The 17,945-nt window shown below is 45.0% G+C and overlaps 1 protein-coding gene across 1 annotated transcript; it reads left to right on the forward strand.

The window, feature by feature from the left end:
• The first annotated feature begins 62 nt into the window (after window positions 1–62).
• On the forward strand, window positions 63–1,961 carry IFI27L1 (interferon alpha inducible protein 27 like 1). Its single transcript, XM_015144416.3, has 3 exons — window positions 63–90; window positions 678–953; window positions 1,457–1,961. The coding sequence occupies exons 1-3, from the start codon at window positions 63–65 to the stop codon at window positions 1,870–1,872; spliced, it is 720 nt and encodes a 239-aa protein (XP_014999902.3). The 3' UTR covers window positions 1,873–1,961.
• Window positions 1,962–17,945: the final 15,984 nt, after the last annotated feature.

Consider the following 17,945-nt stretch of genomic DNA (forward strand, 5'->3'; position numbering starts at 1 on the left):
CCCAGATGAGTCATTTGAGCAGAGTCAGAGCCTGGGATTCCTCCCCCTCTAAAGCGGGGCCCATGGTATCCTTGGGGACTTTTGAAGAGAGTATGTCAGCTGAGCTCTGTCTTATTCCTCAAAATTATTTGACAAACGCTGGTAGCCCATCCACTGAGTCAGAAGCTTTTGAGCTGCTATAAAGCAATGTCCTCCAATGCAATGGCCAAAACTAAAGAAAATCATAATGTTTCTCTGTCACCTGCACCACATTTCAAGTGCTAAACGTGGCTACCTTAGTAGACAGTACAGAAAACAAATGTGGCTATGATTGCAGATGGCACTGCTGTGGAGATTTTGGGGAGCCCTAGAGGACCCCCGCATGCTGCTGCAGGGCCCTCAGGGCCTCCATCCCCTCACCTCTCTGGAAGAGCAGCTCTGATATTGTCTTCTGTGAACCCTGTGCTTGGAAAGATTATATTTTCCTTGCCAAAAGGGAAAGTGTGAAGACTGCTGTTTGCTTCAATGGATTTATTTTACATTAGGGGAACAGAGGCGCAGGGAGGGCCAGTGAGCCCTCGATGGTGTCTGTGAAACAGGCATAAACAAGCCTGGGATTCAGGTTCTCCTGGGAGCCGGTCCACTGGCCGCTTTCCACGTTGACTGCCCTTGTTTTGGGATCCCATACCTGCCCTGAGTGTTTCCAGAGAGCACAGCAGACCCCTCCTCCTCATCGTCGCCACAGGAAGATGTCAGGGAGGTCTGGGGGACTCTGTCCCATGGGGCCAACCCCAAATTTCCACTTCCCGCAGCTGTGGCTGTGGGGACTGTGCCCGTGGAGCTCGGTGCCATGGGCTTCACCTCAGTAGGAATCGCTGCGTCCTCCATAGCAGCCAAGATGACATCTACAGTGGCCATTGCCAACGGGGGCGGAGTTGCCGCGGGCAGTCTGGTGGCTACTCTGCCGTCAGTGGGTGAGTGTTCTGGACAGGATGACCAGAGCCAGGAGATGATCCAGCCCTGGGGCTGAACCCCAGGGAGGCCTCTTCTCTCCCTGCAGGTCCGTGATCCTCTGCCTCCTGGGCCCTTTGTTTTTCTCTCACTGTCCCCTCTTCTGGTTGGAGGTGGGACCAGGGGTGCAGCCTCGGAGATCTGTGTTCCTGGTGAACCCTACAAAACCCAGGCATGTCCCTCCCCTCTCTGGGCCTTTGGAAGATAAGGAGCCTGCCATTTCTCAGAGGGTCTACCCTGTTGCTGGGATTCCCCACCAGCGTTATTGCCTCCTCTCCGGCCACTGGCCTGCAGCAGCCCCTCCCAAAGCAGAAATCCTAGGGTTTTAGGAAGTAGAGGCAGAGAACAGGGTTGGGCTGCCTGGGCCTCAGGCCTCCGGAGGGACCCAGGGTCTCTGGCCTCCAACCCCCTGTTAGGAGCTGCTACCTCTCCCTGTGCCCTGTGCTTACCCTCTCTTCTCCCGCAGAGGCAGCTGGACTCTCCGTGACATCCAAAGTTATCCTGGGCTCTGCTGGGACGGCTCTTGGGGCCTGGCTGGGTTCACCCCTTCCACCCCCCCAGCTGAACACCACACTGAGGCAGGGAGGTGGCTCTCTTGGTGGAGATGACTCTCCTGGGCCTCTGGATGACAGTCTTCCAAAGGACAAGTCCCCTACTCCCAAAATTCTTCAAGGAAGCATGAAAAATAAAGATGCTGGTGATCTTCTCCTAGTGTCAGTTCTCTGTTCTTGTGGTCAGGATAGGGTACATCTCTGCTGCAGGAGTGCTGAACAGGGAGGGACTCAAGATGAAGGAGCATGGGATGTCCATGACCAGAGCCAGGTCTGGCCTCAGGCGTTCCACTCATTCTGTGGTCCTGAGCAGGTCATGTCTGCCCTTTGAGCCTCAGTTCGCTGCTCTTCAGATGGGAGAGTCAGGCAGAGTCAGTGTTACAGGATGGTGTGGCTCTTGGGTCATTGCTTGAGCCATTGACCCTCAATTATGAAGCCCTTTGTCCTCACGCATGACTGATCCCTCCCTTTCCCACCTAGGACTCAGGGTGTGGCTGTATGATTACTCTAGAAGTTCGGCAACCCTGCATTTGCCTGGCCTGTGAGCCTTCGCCACACAGGTAGAGAAGTTTCATTCCTCCAGGGAGCTCTGTCCCTCTCAGCACACAGCCCAAGCTCCTCAGTCCCCAGGTGGACTGAGCAGAGCCCATGAGGATGGACAACGGGCTGGGGCTCCTGAGAAGCAGGCCAATGCAGAACATCCATTTCCAGAGACCTACTATGTGCCTGGCCCCAAATCAGGTGCCAGCTGTCCTATGCACACTGACCTGGCATCTGCCACCCGGCACCTCCCTGGCCGTGAGGATAAGTAAACCACACTTGACTTCTGGAAGGCCTGTTTAGACTCGACCTCTGACCTCAACGTTAGTCCCATTCTGGGCTATTTGACCTTCACACTTATTTTTCCTTTACAGCTGCATTCCCACAGGACTCTCCCTGGGATGCTGGCTGAGCTGACTCCCACAGCTCCCAACGGGCCTCAAGGCTCCATCCCACGTGATCGCCCTGGCTACAGAGGATCACAGAGGTCCACCTCTGCCCAGGGTGCACAATGCTGGGGAAGCCAGCCCTTAACCAGTGATGTTAAGGGACTTGGGGTAAATTACAGAAATGACCACATTCTCTGCCCTTTCAGCATGGCTGTACAGCTCCTCCCATCAAGAGGTAGGGATTTCTTTCCCCTCCCTTTGAATCTCTTCTGGCCTGGGGAGTTGCTCTGGCCTGGTGGATAGAACACAGTGGAAGTGATGGCGTGCTAATCTTGAACCTAGTCCCTAAGAAACCTTGCAGCCTTCTGCTGTACCTCCCGGACCCCATCACTGCCATGAGAACAAGCCAGGCTGGGCAAGCGCACAAAGTTCATTCATTCCAGACAAGACCCCCGACATGGCAGCACGCCCAGCCAAGTTCTGCAAAGCCGACCTGCAGCTGACTGCAGATGGGTGAGGGGCCCAGCCGAGACCAGAAGAACCACCTGCCTAGATTGCTGACCCACAGAATCAGGAGCTACATAGCTTTTTTAAGCCACTAAATTGTGTGGTCACTTTTTATCCAGCCATAGGTGACTGACAACGTAAGACAATGTGTATAATCACTGAAGAGGATCAGGCTATATGGCTTGTAGGACAGAGAAGGAAGTGATTGATTCTAATTGTAGCAACCTGGGAAGACTTCCTGGCGTAAGGGCTGTTTGACCTAAGGATTATGGAGTTGGAAGTACCAGAAACTTGATCGCAACTTGCTCAGAGTTCAAGGGACTTCATTGCTTTACGAAATGGAAAGGTCCAAAGGTAAAGTATGCTTCAGGCAGGGTTTGATTCAGCAACACGGATGCCAAAGACCTGTCTTTTCTATTCTTCGTTTCTGAGGCATCAGCTTCATCCTGTGGCTGCCAGCTCTCGTGGTTACAAGACAGCTGTTAGCAAGTTCTGGAAGCTACCTTCTTTATTCGTGTCTCCCAGAAAGAACATTTTTTCATGTACTTCCTCCTGAAAAGCAAAGAAACATCTTTCCCAAATACCTCTAGTAAATGTTCATGCTGCAATCTTAAATGGAGTCATTTACTCATTCCTAAAACCCTTTAGTTAGGCCCACAGGATGGGTGGGGTGTGATGACTGGTTTAAGTCCACCTGGGCTCACCTTTAGACAGTGCAAGGAGAGCCCATGCCTCTGATACACTCATAGGTCAGGGCAGGGGCTCCTATGCCTGCAAGAGGAGGTTTCTGTTTCAAAGAAGAGAGGGGGTAAGAGACACTGAGTGTCCACACAGTGTCCTGTACAGACAGCGTGGGCGTTGTTCTCAGGGAAGACAGCGCCTCAAGGATCCTTGGGGGAAACCAAAGCGGGCTCCCACCAGGTTCACTGCTTCTTTCTCTGTCTTGTTATCCTCACCACTCCGGCCATTAAGGAAGAGCACACCGGACCCGAAGGCAAGTGGACAGTAGGTTACTGTCTTTTTATTTTTAACTTTACAATATGGGATTATATTATTTTCTAATGAAAACCAACATTTTATTACATTTTAATTACTTAAGAGATCTTGAAGTAGCTTTGACTCTTAAAAATCTGAATTCCTATAGGTGAGGCTAAAGCCCCTTTGGCTCTGATAAGCATCCTTGCCCCTCGTTACAGCCCCTACTCCCACTCTCAGAAGTAAAGCACTGCTGCAATTTCTTACGTTCCTTTCTAGGGACCCCCCTTTTATACTGTGATAAAAATTCATAAAATTTACCATCTTGACCATTTTTTTAAGTACAGTTCAGCAATGTTAGGTATATATTCACGTTGCTGTGAAACATCTCCAGAATTTTTTCATCTTGCAAAACTGAAACTCTGTTCCCATTAAACAGCTCCGCTCTACCCCTCCCCCTGCCCCTGGTAACCACCATTCTACTTTCTGTCTTTGTGAATTTGACTACTCTAGGTACCACTTATTGGCGGAATTATATAGTATTTGTCGTGTGTGTGTATGTGTGTGTAGAGATGGCTTTTTTTTCTCCATGTTGCCCAAACTGATCTCAAATTCCTTGGCTCAGCTGATTCACCCACCTTGGGGTCCCAAAGTGCTGGGATTACAGGTGCGAGCCACCATGCCTGGCCAAAACTATATAGTATTTGTCTTTTTGTGACTGGCTTATTTCACTTAGTATAATGTTCTCATCCATGATGCAGCATGTGACAGAATCTCCTTCCTCTTTAAGGCTGAACGACATTCCATTGGATGCATCGATCACATTTCGTTGATCCATTCACCCATCAGTGGACACTTGGGCTGCTTCCACCTCTTGGCTGTTGTGCATAGTGCTGCTATGTATGTGGGTATGCAAATATCTCTTTAAGATGCAGTGCCTTAGGCCGTTTGCACTGCTGTGACAAAATACCATAGACTAGGTAGCTTATAAAACAGAAATTTATTTCCCACAGTTCTAGAAGCCGGGAAGTCCAAGATTAAGAGGTGTCAGCCCCCTTGGTGTCTGGTCAGGTCCCTTTCCTGGTTTGTAAATGGTGCTTTCCTGGTTTGTAAATGGTGCTTTCTCTGTGTCCTCATCATGGTAGTGGGCTAAGGCAGCTCTCTGGGGGCCTCTTTTATAAAGGCACAAATCCCATTCATTAGGGCTCTGCTCTCCTGATTTAGTCACCTCCCAAAAGTTTCATCTCCCAGTACCATCACCTTTGGGGTTATGATTTTAACAAATTTGGCGGGGACACAGCATTCAGACCATAGCACCCTGCCTTCAGTTCTTTGGGGTATATACCCAGAGGTGGGGTTCCTGGACCATATAGTAGTTCTCTTAATTTTTAAAGGAACTTCCATACTGTTTTCCATAGCAACTACTACATCTTACAATCCCACCGACAATGTACAACGGTTCCAATTATATAAGGGCCAACACTTTTTATTTTCTGTTTTTTTTGATAGCAGCCATCCTAATGGTGGTGAGGTGGTATCTCATTGTGGCTTTGATCTGCATTTCCCTAATGATTAGTGATCTTAACTTTTTGTGTACTTTTTGGACATTTGTATATCATATTAGTTCATTTTGCACTGCTGTAAAGGCATACCTGAGACTGGAGACTGAGTACTTATAAAGAAAAGAGGTGTATTTGGCTCATGGTTCTGCAGGGAGCATGGCACTGATATCTGTTTGGCTTCTGGAGTGGCCTCAAGAAACTTGTACTCACAATGGAAGGCAAGGGGAGCTGACATCACACGGCGCGAGAGCAAGAGGAAGGCAGGAGGTGCCAGGGTCTCTTCTGCAGTCAGATCTTGCAGTAACTAATAGAGTGAGAGCTAACTCGTTACTGTGAGGACAGCGCCAAGCACCCCCATGACCCTAACACCCATGACTAAGCCTCATCTCAAATACTGGAGGTTACATTTTAACATGAGATTTGGAGGGGGCAAATATTTAAACTATAGCATTGATCATCTTTGGAGAAATGCCCATGTAAGTCTTTTGCCCATTTTATTGATATATGACTTATTATTGTTATTATTTCAGATGGAGTTTCACTCTTCTTGCCCAGGCTGAATGCAATGGCGCAATCTCGGTTCACTTCAACTGCTGCCTCCCGGCTTCAAGCGATTCTCCTGCTTCAGCCTCCCAAGTAGCTGGGATTACAGGCACACACCACCACGCCTTGCTAATTTTTTGTAGTTTTAGTAGAGACAGAGTTTCACCATGTTGGTCAGGCTGGTCTTGAATTCCTGACCTCAGGTGATCCGCCTGCCTCAGCTTCCCAAAACGGTGAGATTACAGGCGTGAGCTACCACTCCTGCTTTTGCTCATTTTAAAATTGGGTTATGTGATTTTTTGTTGTTGAGTTGTAACGTTTTTTTTGTATCCTCCGAATACTCACTCTTCATTGGCAAGTCCAATGTCATGAATAATTTCCCCTATGTTTTCTTCTAGGAGTTTCATAGTTTTATGGCTCACATTTGGGTAATTAGTTCTCCATGCCCTTTTAAAGTTATTTCTGTGGATAGATGATAGAAGAGATATATAGGTATCTCCACAGAAAATATTTTTATGTAGTTCTGTTATATGCATTTTTATTGCTACAATTTTGTTTAACCTAATACATACTGTTCTGATGTTGGCTTTTTTATATTTTATAAGTCTTTTAAAATTATTTTTAATTGCTGCTTAGTATTCTATGGTAATGATCCACCACATTTTATTTTGTCTTTTCCCTTTTAATGGTACTCATGTAGCTGGTTGCTAAAGGAACATTTCCTACTTTGGAGGAATTACTTTTCTTCTTATTATTATACTTTTAAGTTCTAGGGTACATGTGCACAACATGCAGGTTTGTTACATAGGTATACATGTGCCATGTTGGTTTGCTGCACCCATCAACTCGTCATTTACATTAGGTATTTCTCCTAATGCTCTCCCTCACTCAGCCCCCCACCCTGCAACAGGCCCAGTGTGTGATGTTCCCCTCCCTGTGCCCATGTGTTCTCATTATTCAATTCCTACTTACGAGTGAGAATATGCGGTGTTTGATTTTCTGTACTTGTGATATTTTGCTGAGAATGATGGTTTCCAGCTTCATCCATGTCTCTGCAAAGGACATGAACTCATCCTTTTTTATGGATGCATAGTATTCCATGGTGTATATGAGTCACATTTTCTTTATCCAGTCTATCACTGATGGGCATTTGGGTTGGTTCCAAGTCTTTGCTATTGTGAATAGTGCCGCAATAAACATACGTGTGCACATGTCTTTACAGTAACATGATTTTATAATCCTTTGGGTATATACCCAGTAATGGGATTGCTGGGTCAAATGGTATTTCTAGTTCTAGATCCTTGAGGAATCACCACATTGTCTTCCACAATGGTTGAACTAATTTACACTCCCACCAACGATGTAAAAGTGTTCCTATTTCTCCACATCCTCTCCAGCATCTATTGTTTCCTCACTTTTTAATGATTGCCATTCTAACTGGTGTGAGATGGTATCTCATTGTGGTTTTGATTTGCATTTCTCTGATGGCTAGTGATGATGAGCGTTTTTTCATATGTCTGTTGGCTGCATAAATGTCTTCTTTTGAGAGATGTCTGTTCATATCCTTTGCCCACTTTTTGATGGGATTATTGGTTTTTTTCTTATAAATTGGTTTAAGCTCTTTGTAGATTCTGGATATTAGCCCTTTGTCAGATGGATAGATTGCAAAAATTTTCTCCCATTCTGTAGGTTGCCTGTTCACTCTGATGATAGTTTCTTTTGCTGTGCAGAGGCCCTTTAGTTTCATTAGATCCGATTTGTCTATTTTGGCTTTTGTGGCCATTGCTTTTGGTGTTTTAGTCATGAAGTCTTTGCCCATGCCTATGTCCTGAATGGTATTGCCTAGGATTTCTTCTAGGGTTTTTATGGTTTTAGGTCTTACATTTAAGTCTTTAATTCATCTTAAGTTAATTTTTGCATAAGGTGTAAGGAAGGGATCCAGTTTCAGCTTTCTGCATGTGGCTAGCCAGTTTTCCCAGCACCATTTATTAAATAGGGAATCCTTTCCCCATTGCTTGTTTTTGTCAGATTTGTCAAAGATCAGATAATTGTAGATGTGTGGTGTTATTTCTGAGGCCTCTGTTCTGTTCCATTGGTCTATATATCTGTTTTGGTACCAGTACCATGCTGTTTTGGTTACTGTAGCCTTGTAGTATAGTTGAAGTCAGGTGGCGTGATGCCTCCAGCTTTGTTCTTTTTGCTTAGGATTTTCATGGCAATGCGGGCTCTTTTTTGGTTCCATATGAACTTTAAAGTAGTTTTTTCCAATTCTGTGAAGAAAGTCATTGGTAGCTTGATGGGGATGGCATTGAATCTATAAATTACCTTGGGCAGTATGGCCATTTTCATGATATTGATTCTTCCTATCCATGAGCATGAAATGTTCTTCCATTTCTTTGTGTCCTCTTTTATTTCATTGAGCAGTGGTTTGTAGCTCTCCTTGAAAAAGTCCTTCATATCCCTTGTAAGTTGGATTCCTAAGTATTTTATTCTCTTTGTAGTAATTGTGAATGGGAGTTCACTCATGATTTGGTTCTCTGTTTGTCTGTTCTTGTACAGGAATGCTTGTGATTTTTGCACATTGATTTTTGTATCCTGAGACTTTGCTGGAGGAGATTTTGGGCTGAGATAATGGGGTTTGTAAATATACAATCGTGTCATCTGCAAACAGAGACAATTTGACTTCCTCTTTTCCTAATTGAATACCTTTTATTTCTTTCTCTTGCCTAAGTGCCCTGGCCAGAACTTCCAATACTATGTTGAATAGGAGTGGTAAGAGAGGGCATCCTTGTCTTGTGCCAGTTTTCAAAGGGAATGCTTCCAGTTTTTGCCCATTCAGTATGATATTGACTGTGGGTTTGTCATAAATAGCTGTCCCTTGGTGTTTTGAGATATATTCCATCAATACCCAGTTTATTGAGAGTTTTTAGCATGAAAGACTGTTGAATTTTGTCTAAGGCCTTTTCTGCATCTGTTGAGATAATCATGTGGTTTTTGTCATTGGTTCTGTTTATGTGATGCATTACATTTATTGATTTGCGTATGTTGAACCAGCCTTGCATCCTAGGGATGAAGCTGACTTGATTGTGGTAGATAAGCTTTTTGATGTGCTGCTGGATTTGGTTTGCCAGTATTTTATTGAGGATTTTCGCATTGATGTTCATCAGAGATACTGGCCTAAAATTCTCTTTTTTTGTTGTGTCTCTTTCAGGCTTTGTTATCAGGATGATGCTGGCCTCATAAAATGAGTTAGGGAGGATTCCCTCTTTTTCTGTTTTTTGGAATAGTTTCAGAAGCAATGGTACCAGCTCCTTTTTGTACCTCCAGTAGAATTCGACTGTGAATCTGTTTGGTCCTGGACTTTTTTGGTTGGTAGTCAATTTATTACTGCCTCAATTTCAGAACTTGTTATTGGTCTATTCAGAGATTCAGCTTCTTCCTGGTTTAGTCTTGGGAGGGTGTATGTGTCCAGAAATTTATCCATTTCTTTTAGATTTTCTAGTTTATTTGTGTAGAGGTGTTTATAGTATTCTCTGATGGTAGTTTGTATTTCTATGGGATCAGTGGTGATATCCCCTTTATCATTTTTTATTGTGTCTATTTGATTCTTCTCTGTTTTCTTCTTTATTAGTTTTGCTAGCTGTCTGTCAGTTTTGTTGATCTTTTCAAAAAAACCTGCTTCTGGATTCACTGATTTTTTGAAGGTTCTTTTTTTTTTTTTTTTGTATCCCTATTTCCTTCAGTACTGCTCTGATCTTAGTTATTTCTCGTCTTCTGCTAGCTTTTGAATTTGTTTACTCTTGCTTCTCTAGTTCTTTTAATTGTGATGTTAGGGTGTCTATTTTAGATGTTTCCTGCTTTCTTTTGTGGGCATTTCATGCTGTAAATTTCTCTACACATTGCTTTAAATGTGTCCCAGAGATTCTGGTACATTGTGTCTTTGTTCTGATTGGTTTCAAAGAACATCTTTTTTTCTGCCTTCATTTCATTATTTACCCAGTAGTCATTCAGGAGCAGATTGTTCAGTTTCCATGTAGTTGTGTGGTTTTTGAACTCTTAATCCTGAGTTCTAATTTGATTGCACTGTGGTCTGAGAGACAGTTTGTTGTGATTTCTGTTCTTTTACATTTACTGAGGAGTGTTTTACTTCCAATTATGTGGTCAATGTTAGAATAAGTGTGATGTGGTTCTGAGAAGAATGTATATTACGTTGATTTGGGATGGAGAGTTCTGTAAATGTCTATTAGGTCCACTTGGTGCAGAGCTGAGTTCAAGTCCTGGATATCCTTGTGAATTTTCTGTCTCGTTGATCTGTCTAGTATTGACAGTGGGGTGTTAAAGTCTCCCATTATTATCGTGTGGGTGTCTAAGTCTCTTTGTAGGTCTCTAAGAACTTGCTTTATGAATCTGGGTGCTTCTGTATTGGGTACATATATATTTAGGATAGTTAGCTCTTCTTGTTGAATTGATCCTTTTACCATTATGTAATGGCCTTCTTTGTCTCTTTTGATCTTTGTTGGTTTAAAGTCTGTTTTCTCAGAGACTAGGATTGCAACCCCTGCTTTTTTTTGGTTTCCATTTGCTTGGTAGATCTTCCTCCATCCCTTTATTTTGAGTCTATGTGTGTCTTTGCATGTGAGATGGGTCTCCTGAATACAGCACACTGATGGGTCTTGACTCTTTATCCAATTTGCCAGTCTGTTTCTTTTAATTGGTATTTAGCCCATTTAAATTTAAGGTTAATATTGTTGTTGAGGTCCACGCATTTCCTAAACAAAGGAATGAACACACAAGACAACACAGGACAAGACAAACATGGCGGCCACCCCAAGCAGCACGCTCTGCTTTATTTTATACACGCTTGTGGAATTTTACTACATCTGACAAGACACGAGTTGTTTTTATGACACAAGTTGTTTTTATGTCATGAGTTGTTTTTCTGACCTTTCCCTAACTTTCTGAGTTCTCAAGATGCTTTAAACATTAACCAGTTCCTAGAGTCTGCTGTTTGCGGCTGATTCTTTTGTTCTTCCTGTTTGCAGAGAAGAAACGTCCTGCTTTGTTTGCAAGAGCAGGACTTATCGGGAACATCTCGTTTGTGAGCACATAGTCCTCTACAATTGTTATGTGTAAATTTGATCCTGTCATTATGATGCTAGCTGGTTATTTTGCCTGTTAATTGATGCAGTTTCTTCATAGCATCAATGGTCTCTACAGTTTGGCATGTTTTTGCAATGGCTGGTACTGGTTGTTCCTTTCCATGTTTAGTGCTTCTTTCAGGAGCTCTTGTAAGGCAGGCCTGGTGGTGACAAAATCTCTCAGCATTTGCTTGTCTGTAAAGGATTTTATTTCTCCTTCACTTATGAAGCTTAGTTTGGCTGGATATGAAATTGTGGATTGAAAATTCTTTTCTTGAAGAATGTTGAATATTGGCCCCCACTCTCTTCTGGCTTGCAGGGTTTCTGCTGAGAGATCCACTGTTAGTCTTACGGACTTCCCTTTGTGGTTAACCCAACCTTTCTCTCTGACTGCCCTTCACATTTTTTCCTTTATTTCAACCTTGGTGAATCTGACAATTATGTGTCTTGCGGTTTCTCTTCTCAAGGAGAATATCTTTGTGGTGTTTTCTGTATTTCCTGAATTTGAATGTTGGCCTGCCTTGCCAGGTTGGGGAAGTTCTCCTGGGTAATATCCTGAAGAGTGTTTTCTAACTTGATTCCATTCTCCCCATCACTTTCAGGTACACCAATCCAGCATCGATTTGGTCTTTTCACATAGTCCCATATTTCTTAGAGCCTTTATTTGTTTCTTTTCACTCTTTTTTCTCTAATCTTGTCTTCTCCCTTTATTTCATTAATTTTATCTTCAATCACTGATATCCTTTCTTCCACTTGATCGAATTGGCTATTGAAGCTTGTGTATGCTTCATGAAGTTCTCATACTGTGGTTTTTCAGCTCCATTAGGTCATTTAACCTCTTCTCTACACTGATTATTCTAGTTAGCCATTCGTCTAACCTTTTTTCAAGGTTTTTAGCTTCCTTGCAATGGGTTAGAACATGCTCCTTGAGCTCAGAGAAGTTTGTTATTACCGCCCTTTGAAGCCTATTTCTGTCAACTTGTCAAACTCATTCTCCATCCAGTTTTGTTCCCTTGCTGGGGAGGAATTGTGTTTCTTTGGAGGAGAAGAGGTGTTCTGGTTTTTGGAATTTTCAGACTTTCTGTTCTGGTTTCTCCCCACCTTTGTGATTTTATCTACCTTTGGTCTTTGATATTGGTGACCTACGGATGGGGTTTTGGTGTGGATGTCCTTTTTGTTGATGTTGATGCTATTCCTTTCTGTTTGTTAGTTTTCCTTCTAACAGACAGGCCCCTCAGCTGCAGGTCTGTTGGAGATTGCTGGAGGTCCACTCCAGACCCTGTTTGCCTGGGTATCACCAGCAGAGGCTGCAGAATGGCAAATATTGCTGCCTGATTCTTCCTCAGGAAGCTTCATCCCAGAGGGGCACCTGCCTGTATGAGGTGTCTGTTGGCCCCTACTGGGAGATGTCTCCAGTCAGGCTACATGTGTTACAGCCAGGCTACACTTGAGGAGGCAGTCTGTCCATTATTGGAGCTCAAATGCTGTGCTGACAGAACCACTGCTCTCTTCAGAGCTGTCAGGCAGGGACATTTAAGTCTGGAGAAGCTGTCTGCTGCCTTTTGTTTAGCTATGCCTTGCCCCCAGAAGTGGAATCTCGAGAGGCAGTAGGCCTTGCTGAGCTGCGGTGGGCTCCACCCAGTTCGAGCTTCCCTGCTGCTTTGGTTACACTGTGAGCATAGAACCGCCTACTCAAGCCTCAGCAATGGTGGATGCCCCTCCCCTCACCACCCTTCAGCATCCTAGGTTGATCTCAGACTGCTGCTCTCTGTGGGTATCGGACCTGCCGAGCCAGGCATGTGAGGGAATCTCCTGGTCTGCCAGTTGCAAAGACCATGGGAAAAGTGCAGTATTTGGGCAAGAGTGTACCATTCCTCCAGGTACAGTCACTCATGGCTTCACTTGGCTAAGAAAGGGAAATCCCCCAACCCCTTGTGCTTCCCGGGTGTGGCAATGCCCCACCCTACTTTGGCTCACCCTCTGTGGGCTGCACTCACTGTCCAACCAGTCCCAATGAGATGAACCAGGTACCGCAGTTGGAAATGTAGAAATCACCCGTCTTCTGTGTCGATCTCACTGGGAGCTGTAGACTGGAGCTGTTCCTATTCAGCTACCTTGTACTCTTCTTCTGAGGAATTTCAACATAAACCTCAAAGCTGAGAACATTGGAAAATAAGGATCCCCAGTTTCAAAGAGAGCTGCTGGACATGCCTCTTGGGGATTTATTTTAAGAAAGCATAACAAATCTGTGACTGTCAGCTCTTATCACTCACATGTAGCCTGTATGAGGGAGAGCTTAGGATTCATTGGAAAAAGTGCTTTAAGAGGAATTCATTCAAATATTTGTTGGGCACCCTTGTTTGCTCTAAGTGCTGTAATACATTGTTAATACTACAGAGCCCCTGTTGTCATGGAGTTTTCCCCACAGGGCTTGAAGGTGCTTTGGCTTTTCTTGGTTCCTCTCTTGGAGCCCCAGGGGGTAGGGTGCGTGTGAGATAGTTAGTCCTGCATCTGCCACTCACCAGTCAGAGACTGGCTAGGGCCACCCATTTGCAGATGAATACAGGCTGGAACTATCTGTGCTTGGCAGGGAGAGGAAGCCTGCATTGCTGAGGGTTGCATGAAGACCTTGGAAAGGTAATGGGCTTGAGTTATCTTGGCAGGACTCAGCCAAGCTTAGCCAAGAGGGTACCTGCCTCAGTGTGGAGCACCCAGCAGAAAAAGGCAATGGATGTGGGAAGGTCCCGTGGGGAACTGATGAAGGACCCTCCTCATGACTCATGAGCTCATCTGTGAAATGGGGATGGCGGTACCTCTTCATGGGGTTGTTGTGAGGATTCAAGTACTTAACACAGGCGAAGCCCTCAGCACAGGGCTTGTTGGGTACAAGAACGCACCCGCAGGGACAGTGCTGTGCTCTGCCTCTGATGCCCACTGGTGGGGAAGATTCCCACTGCTAACTCTCTCTGTCAGTTCTTCCATCAGTAGGGACCCTCATCACAGCGTCCTTGACAAGGATTTGCGACATCTGGCTGGACAGCTTCAATCCTGTACTGGACTGCAGCTTTCAAACAGTCCACCACTCTCGGCTCCTCTCGACCCTCTGGGTGGTGATCATGGCCACATCCTTCTCAGCTGCATTGGGTTGGTGCCACGTCTGGCTCAGGGAAAACACAGTGCCAGACTCTAAAGGGGCAGCTTACCCCCAGAGTAGGCTTCCTGCCCTCCTGCCCAGGGCAGCCTTCTAACCACAGCCTTCTGCCCTTAGACTGTATAGACCCAACTCAGACAACTATGCTTGTTGCCCTCAAATTCCAAGGGATTCAAGGCCAGGCACAGTGGCTCCCACCTGTAATCCCAGCACTTTGGGAGGCCGAGGTGGGCAGATCACTTGAGGTCAGGTGTTGGAGACCAGCCTGGCCAACATAGTAAAACCCCGTCTCTACTAAAAATGCAGAAAAAATCAGCCGAGTGTGGTGGCAGGTGCCTGTAATCCCGGTTACTCAGGAGGGTGAGGCAGGAGAATCACTGGAACCTGGGAGGCAGAGGTTGCAGTGAGCTGAGACCGTGCCACTGCACTCCAGCCTTGGTGACAGAGGGAGGCTCCATCTCAAAAAAAAAAAAAAAAAAAAGAAAGAAAAAAAGAAAAGAAAAAGGAAAGAAAGAAAAAAAGAAAAAAGAAAAAAAAATTCCAAGGGATTGAAGTCATGCTTTCCACATGGGTACCATTTAGCTCTGGGTGGGCAGAGCCCTCCCCTCCTCTCATCATGGGGCTCAGGGAAAGGCACAGTCCACAAATTCTCCCTCATTCTCTCTCTCTCTTTTCCTTTCTCTGCAATCTCTACTCCCTAATTCCTCTACTTCTTTTAGAGCTGGTTTTACAGTTCTTAGCACATCCTCCCAGGAAAGGTTGGGGACTGGACGCTCCTGGCCCTATTTCATTACTGCTTCCTGTCTTTGACCCTGGCCTGAAATGCCCTCAAGCATCCAACAACTGCCAAGGAAGTTCTGCATTTGACATTCATGTGTGGTAAAAGTATAAAGACATGCATGAGAAGAGCCAGCTGTCAGTTCCGGAGAGGGAGGCAGACAAAGGAGACTAGGAAGGGATTCGCAGGTTGTTTTCCTTGTTTCTGTAATGTTTGAGTTCTTGAGCTGAGTGGTGGGCGCATAAGCATTATATTATCATCTATACTTTTTTGGATGCCTGAAAACACTTTATATTCTATACAGGGCATCTCTTTAAGAGTGTCTGTGAGCTGAAAAAGAGCCAGTGTAAATGTCTCTCTCAACAATTTGCCATAATGGCAGCAGAAAAATGGTGAGATCTTAGGGTCAAGAAAGTGATTGGAAATTGAGCTCTATAATAAATAGATTTTCTTCTTTACTGGAAAAGAAAGGAGAAAAATGTCTGCAGTTAAGGTTTCCTGGGAAAACAAATCCTCTCTCATTTGCTGCCTGCATCGCTTGGGCTTGTGCTTCTGTTGGGGTGAAGCTGCTTAAAGCATCTGGAGTCAGCTCCTCTAAGAACACAGCCAAGCCCAGGTCTATATTCTTGGGAATTTGGGAGAGGGAGAGGATAGTTGCAAGATTAAGTCTTTGAGTAGGCAAGAGGGGATACAATCTTTAGGAACTGGGATAGTTCATCCACAGAAACGGAGAGAAGGCAGAGTATATGGATGTAGATATGGATATAGATGCTGGGGGTTGGTGGATTTGATGTTGAGAAGCCTTCTTCATGACATAAGAAACCACCATCTGAGGGTGAGCGGAGAGGAGATGGTCATAGATGCCTTTTGAAGAAAGAAGTTGAATTTACTATTGAAATTGTGCAGAACTGCTGGACGAAAACTGTGTCCCTATGCTGGCCGTGGATTGTTCCATCCAGAAGTGATTTGAGCCTCAGCATTAGGGTGACCCCCACCCAGCCTTTGGTTAGGACATGGAGCCTGATGACATCACAAACATACATTCATTATGCTAATTTGCAAAGTCTCTGGTACTGATGTAGTAGCTGCACAGGGGCCTGTAGATTTCTGAATATACAGCCTCCTGGGGGGCCCTTCCCACAGAGAACGCTAGAGTGGACACCTGCTGGACCCCTGAATAGGAGTATAGATCACCATCAGTGTGGCTTAAACTAGTTGAAGCAACCTGTTGATGTCACATTTGTGTCAACATAAAAAGAGAGAGAGAGACAAATCTTTAAGTAAAATAGTTTTACTTGGGAATAATACACAAGAAGTAGGATTGCAACCCCACAACATAAATATGGACCAGGGTGGCCTTTTCGTTTTGGAAAACAAAGGAAAAAATTAGGGAATTTTTAAAGAAAGAGGCTGTTATGCAAGTTGTTTTGAAAGACAGTTCGATACAATTTGTTTTATAAAAGTTATGCAAGTTGTTTTGAAAGGAAGTTTAATAGCCGTGATCCCACGTCCAAAAGCATATGCCTGTAATCCCAGCACTTTGGGAGGCAGAGGCAGGAGGATCACCTGATGTCAGGAGTTTGAGATCAGCCTGGCCAACATGGTGAAACCCCGTCTCTACTAAAAATACAAAAAATCAGACGGGCATGGTGGCAGGTGCCTTTAATCCCAGCTACTTGGGAGGCTGAGGCAGGAGAATCACTTGAACCCGGGAGGTGGAGGTTGCAGTGAGCCGAGATTGCACCACTGCACTCCAACCTGGGCAACAAGAGCAAAACTCCCATCAAAAAAAAGAAAAGAAAAGAAAGAGAGAAAGAGAGAAAGAAAGAAGAAAGAAAGAGAAAGAAAGAAAGAAAACGAAAGAAAGAAAAAAGAAAGAAAAAAAGAAAGAAAGAAAGAAAGAAAAAGAAGAAAGAAAGAAAGAGTAAGTTTATTGGTGCTGGCAGCATCTTACAAGTCCCGGTGAGTTCTGACTGGCAAGTGTCAGTAGTTGTTAGGTAGGACTGGGAATCTTGGAGTAATGGTCAGGTTCCTGCAGTTTTGGATTGGGTGTGTGAGACACTGTGCCAGGCAAGTGTTTTTGCATAACTGGCTCGCTCTTCTTGTGCTTCAAGCTGTCCTTGTGTGGCCCATGTAATAAGCTGCAGTTTGGAAACATTTCTCGTGATAGTTCCTATTAGCAGGCAAATGGGAGAGCCTCATCTTGCGTGACAGCCCTCCCTTTATAGCCTTGCTGGCTCTGTCTGCCGAGGTTTGACCCAAGTGACTCCATTTTGAATCTTACAACTTGCACACTACTCGTGTGGAAGATTTAAATGTACATTTTGGCACCTGATGCTTTTTCTTCCGCCTGTTCTCAGAGCAGCCGCAGAGTGACCTGACCGTGTCATTTCTCAGCTTCATCCCCCTATCCCCCAAAAGGTATAGACGATAATCCCCTGCAATGGCTTCAGGACACAAGATCAAGTCCTTGCAGTGCTTTTGCGGCCTCACAGGGCCTCTCTCCCTGGCCCACTTGCTGAGGCCACACTGGCCCCCTTGCTGCTCCTGCCACACGGGCTCTGCCACTGCTGTGGCCTCCACCTGGAATGACTGCCCCCCATAATTCTGCCGGGCTCGCTGCGTCACCTCCTTTTGCTTTAGTGCTTCATCAAATAACATTCTATACATGTAGTTATTTATCATGTTCACTTTGCCCCCATTGCTGGTAAACTCTGTGAGGACGGATATTTTGGTCTGTTTTGTTTACAGTCCTATCCCAGTGCCTAGTCAGTATCTAGCACAATGGGCCTGCAGTCAAGCCTTTTTTGAAAAACGGAAC

Source organism: Macaca mulatta, chromosome 7, assembly GCF_049350105.2.
Source record: "Macaca mulatta isolate MMU2019108-1 chromosome 7, T2T-MMU8v2.0, whole genome shotgun sequence".
Taxonomy (NCBI): Eukaryota; Metazoa; Chordata; class Mammalia; order Primates; family Cercopithecidae; genus Macaca; species Macaca mulatta.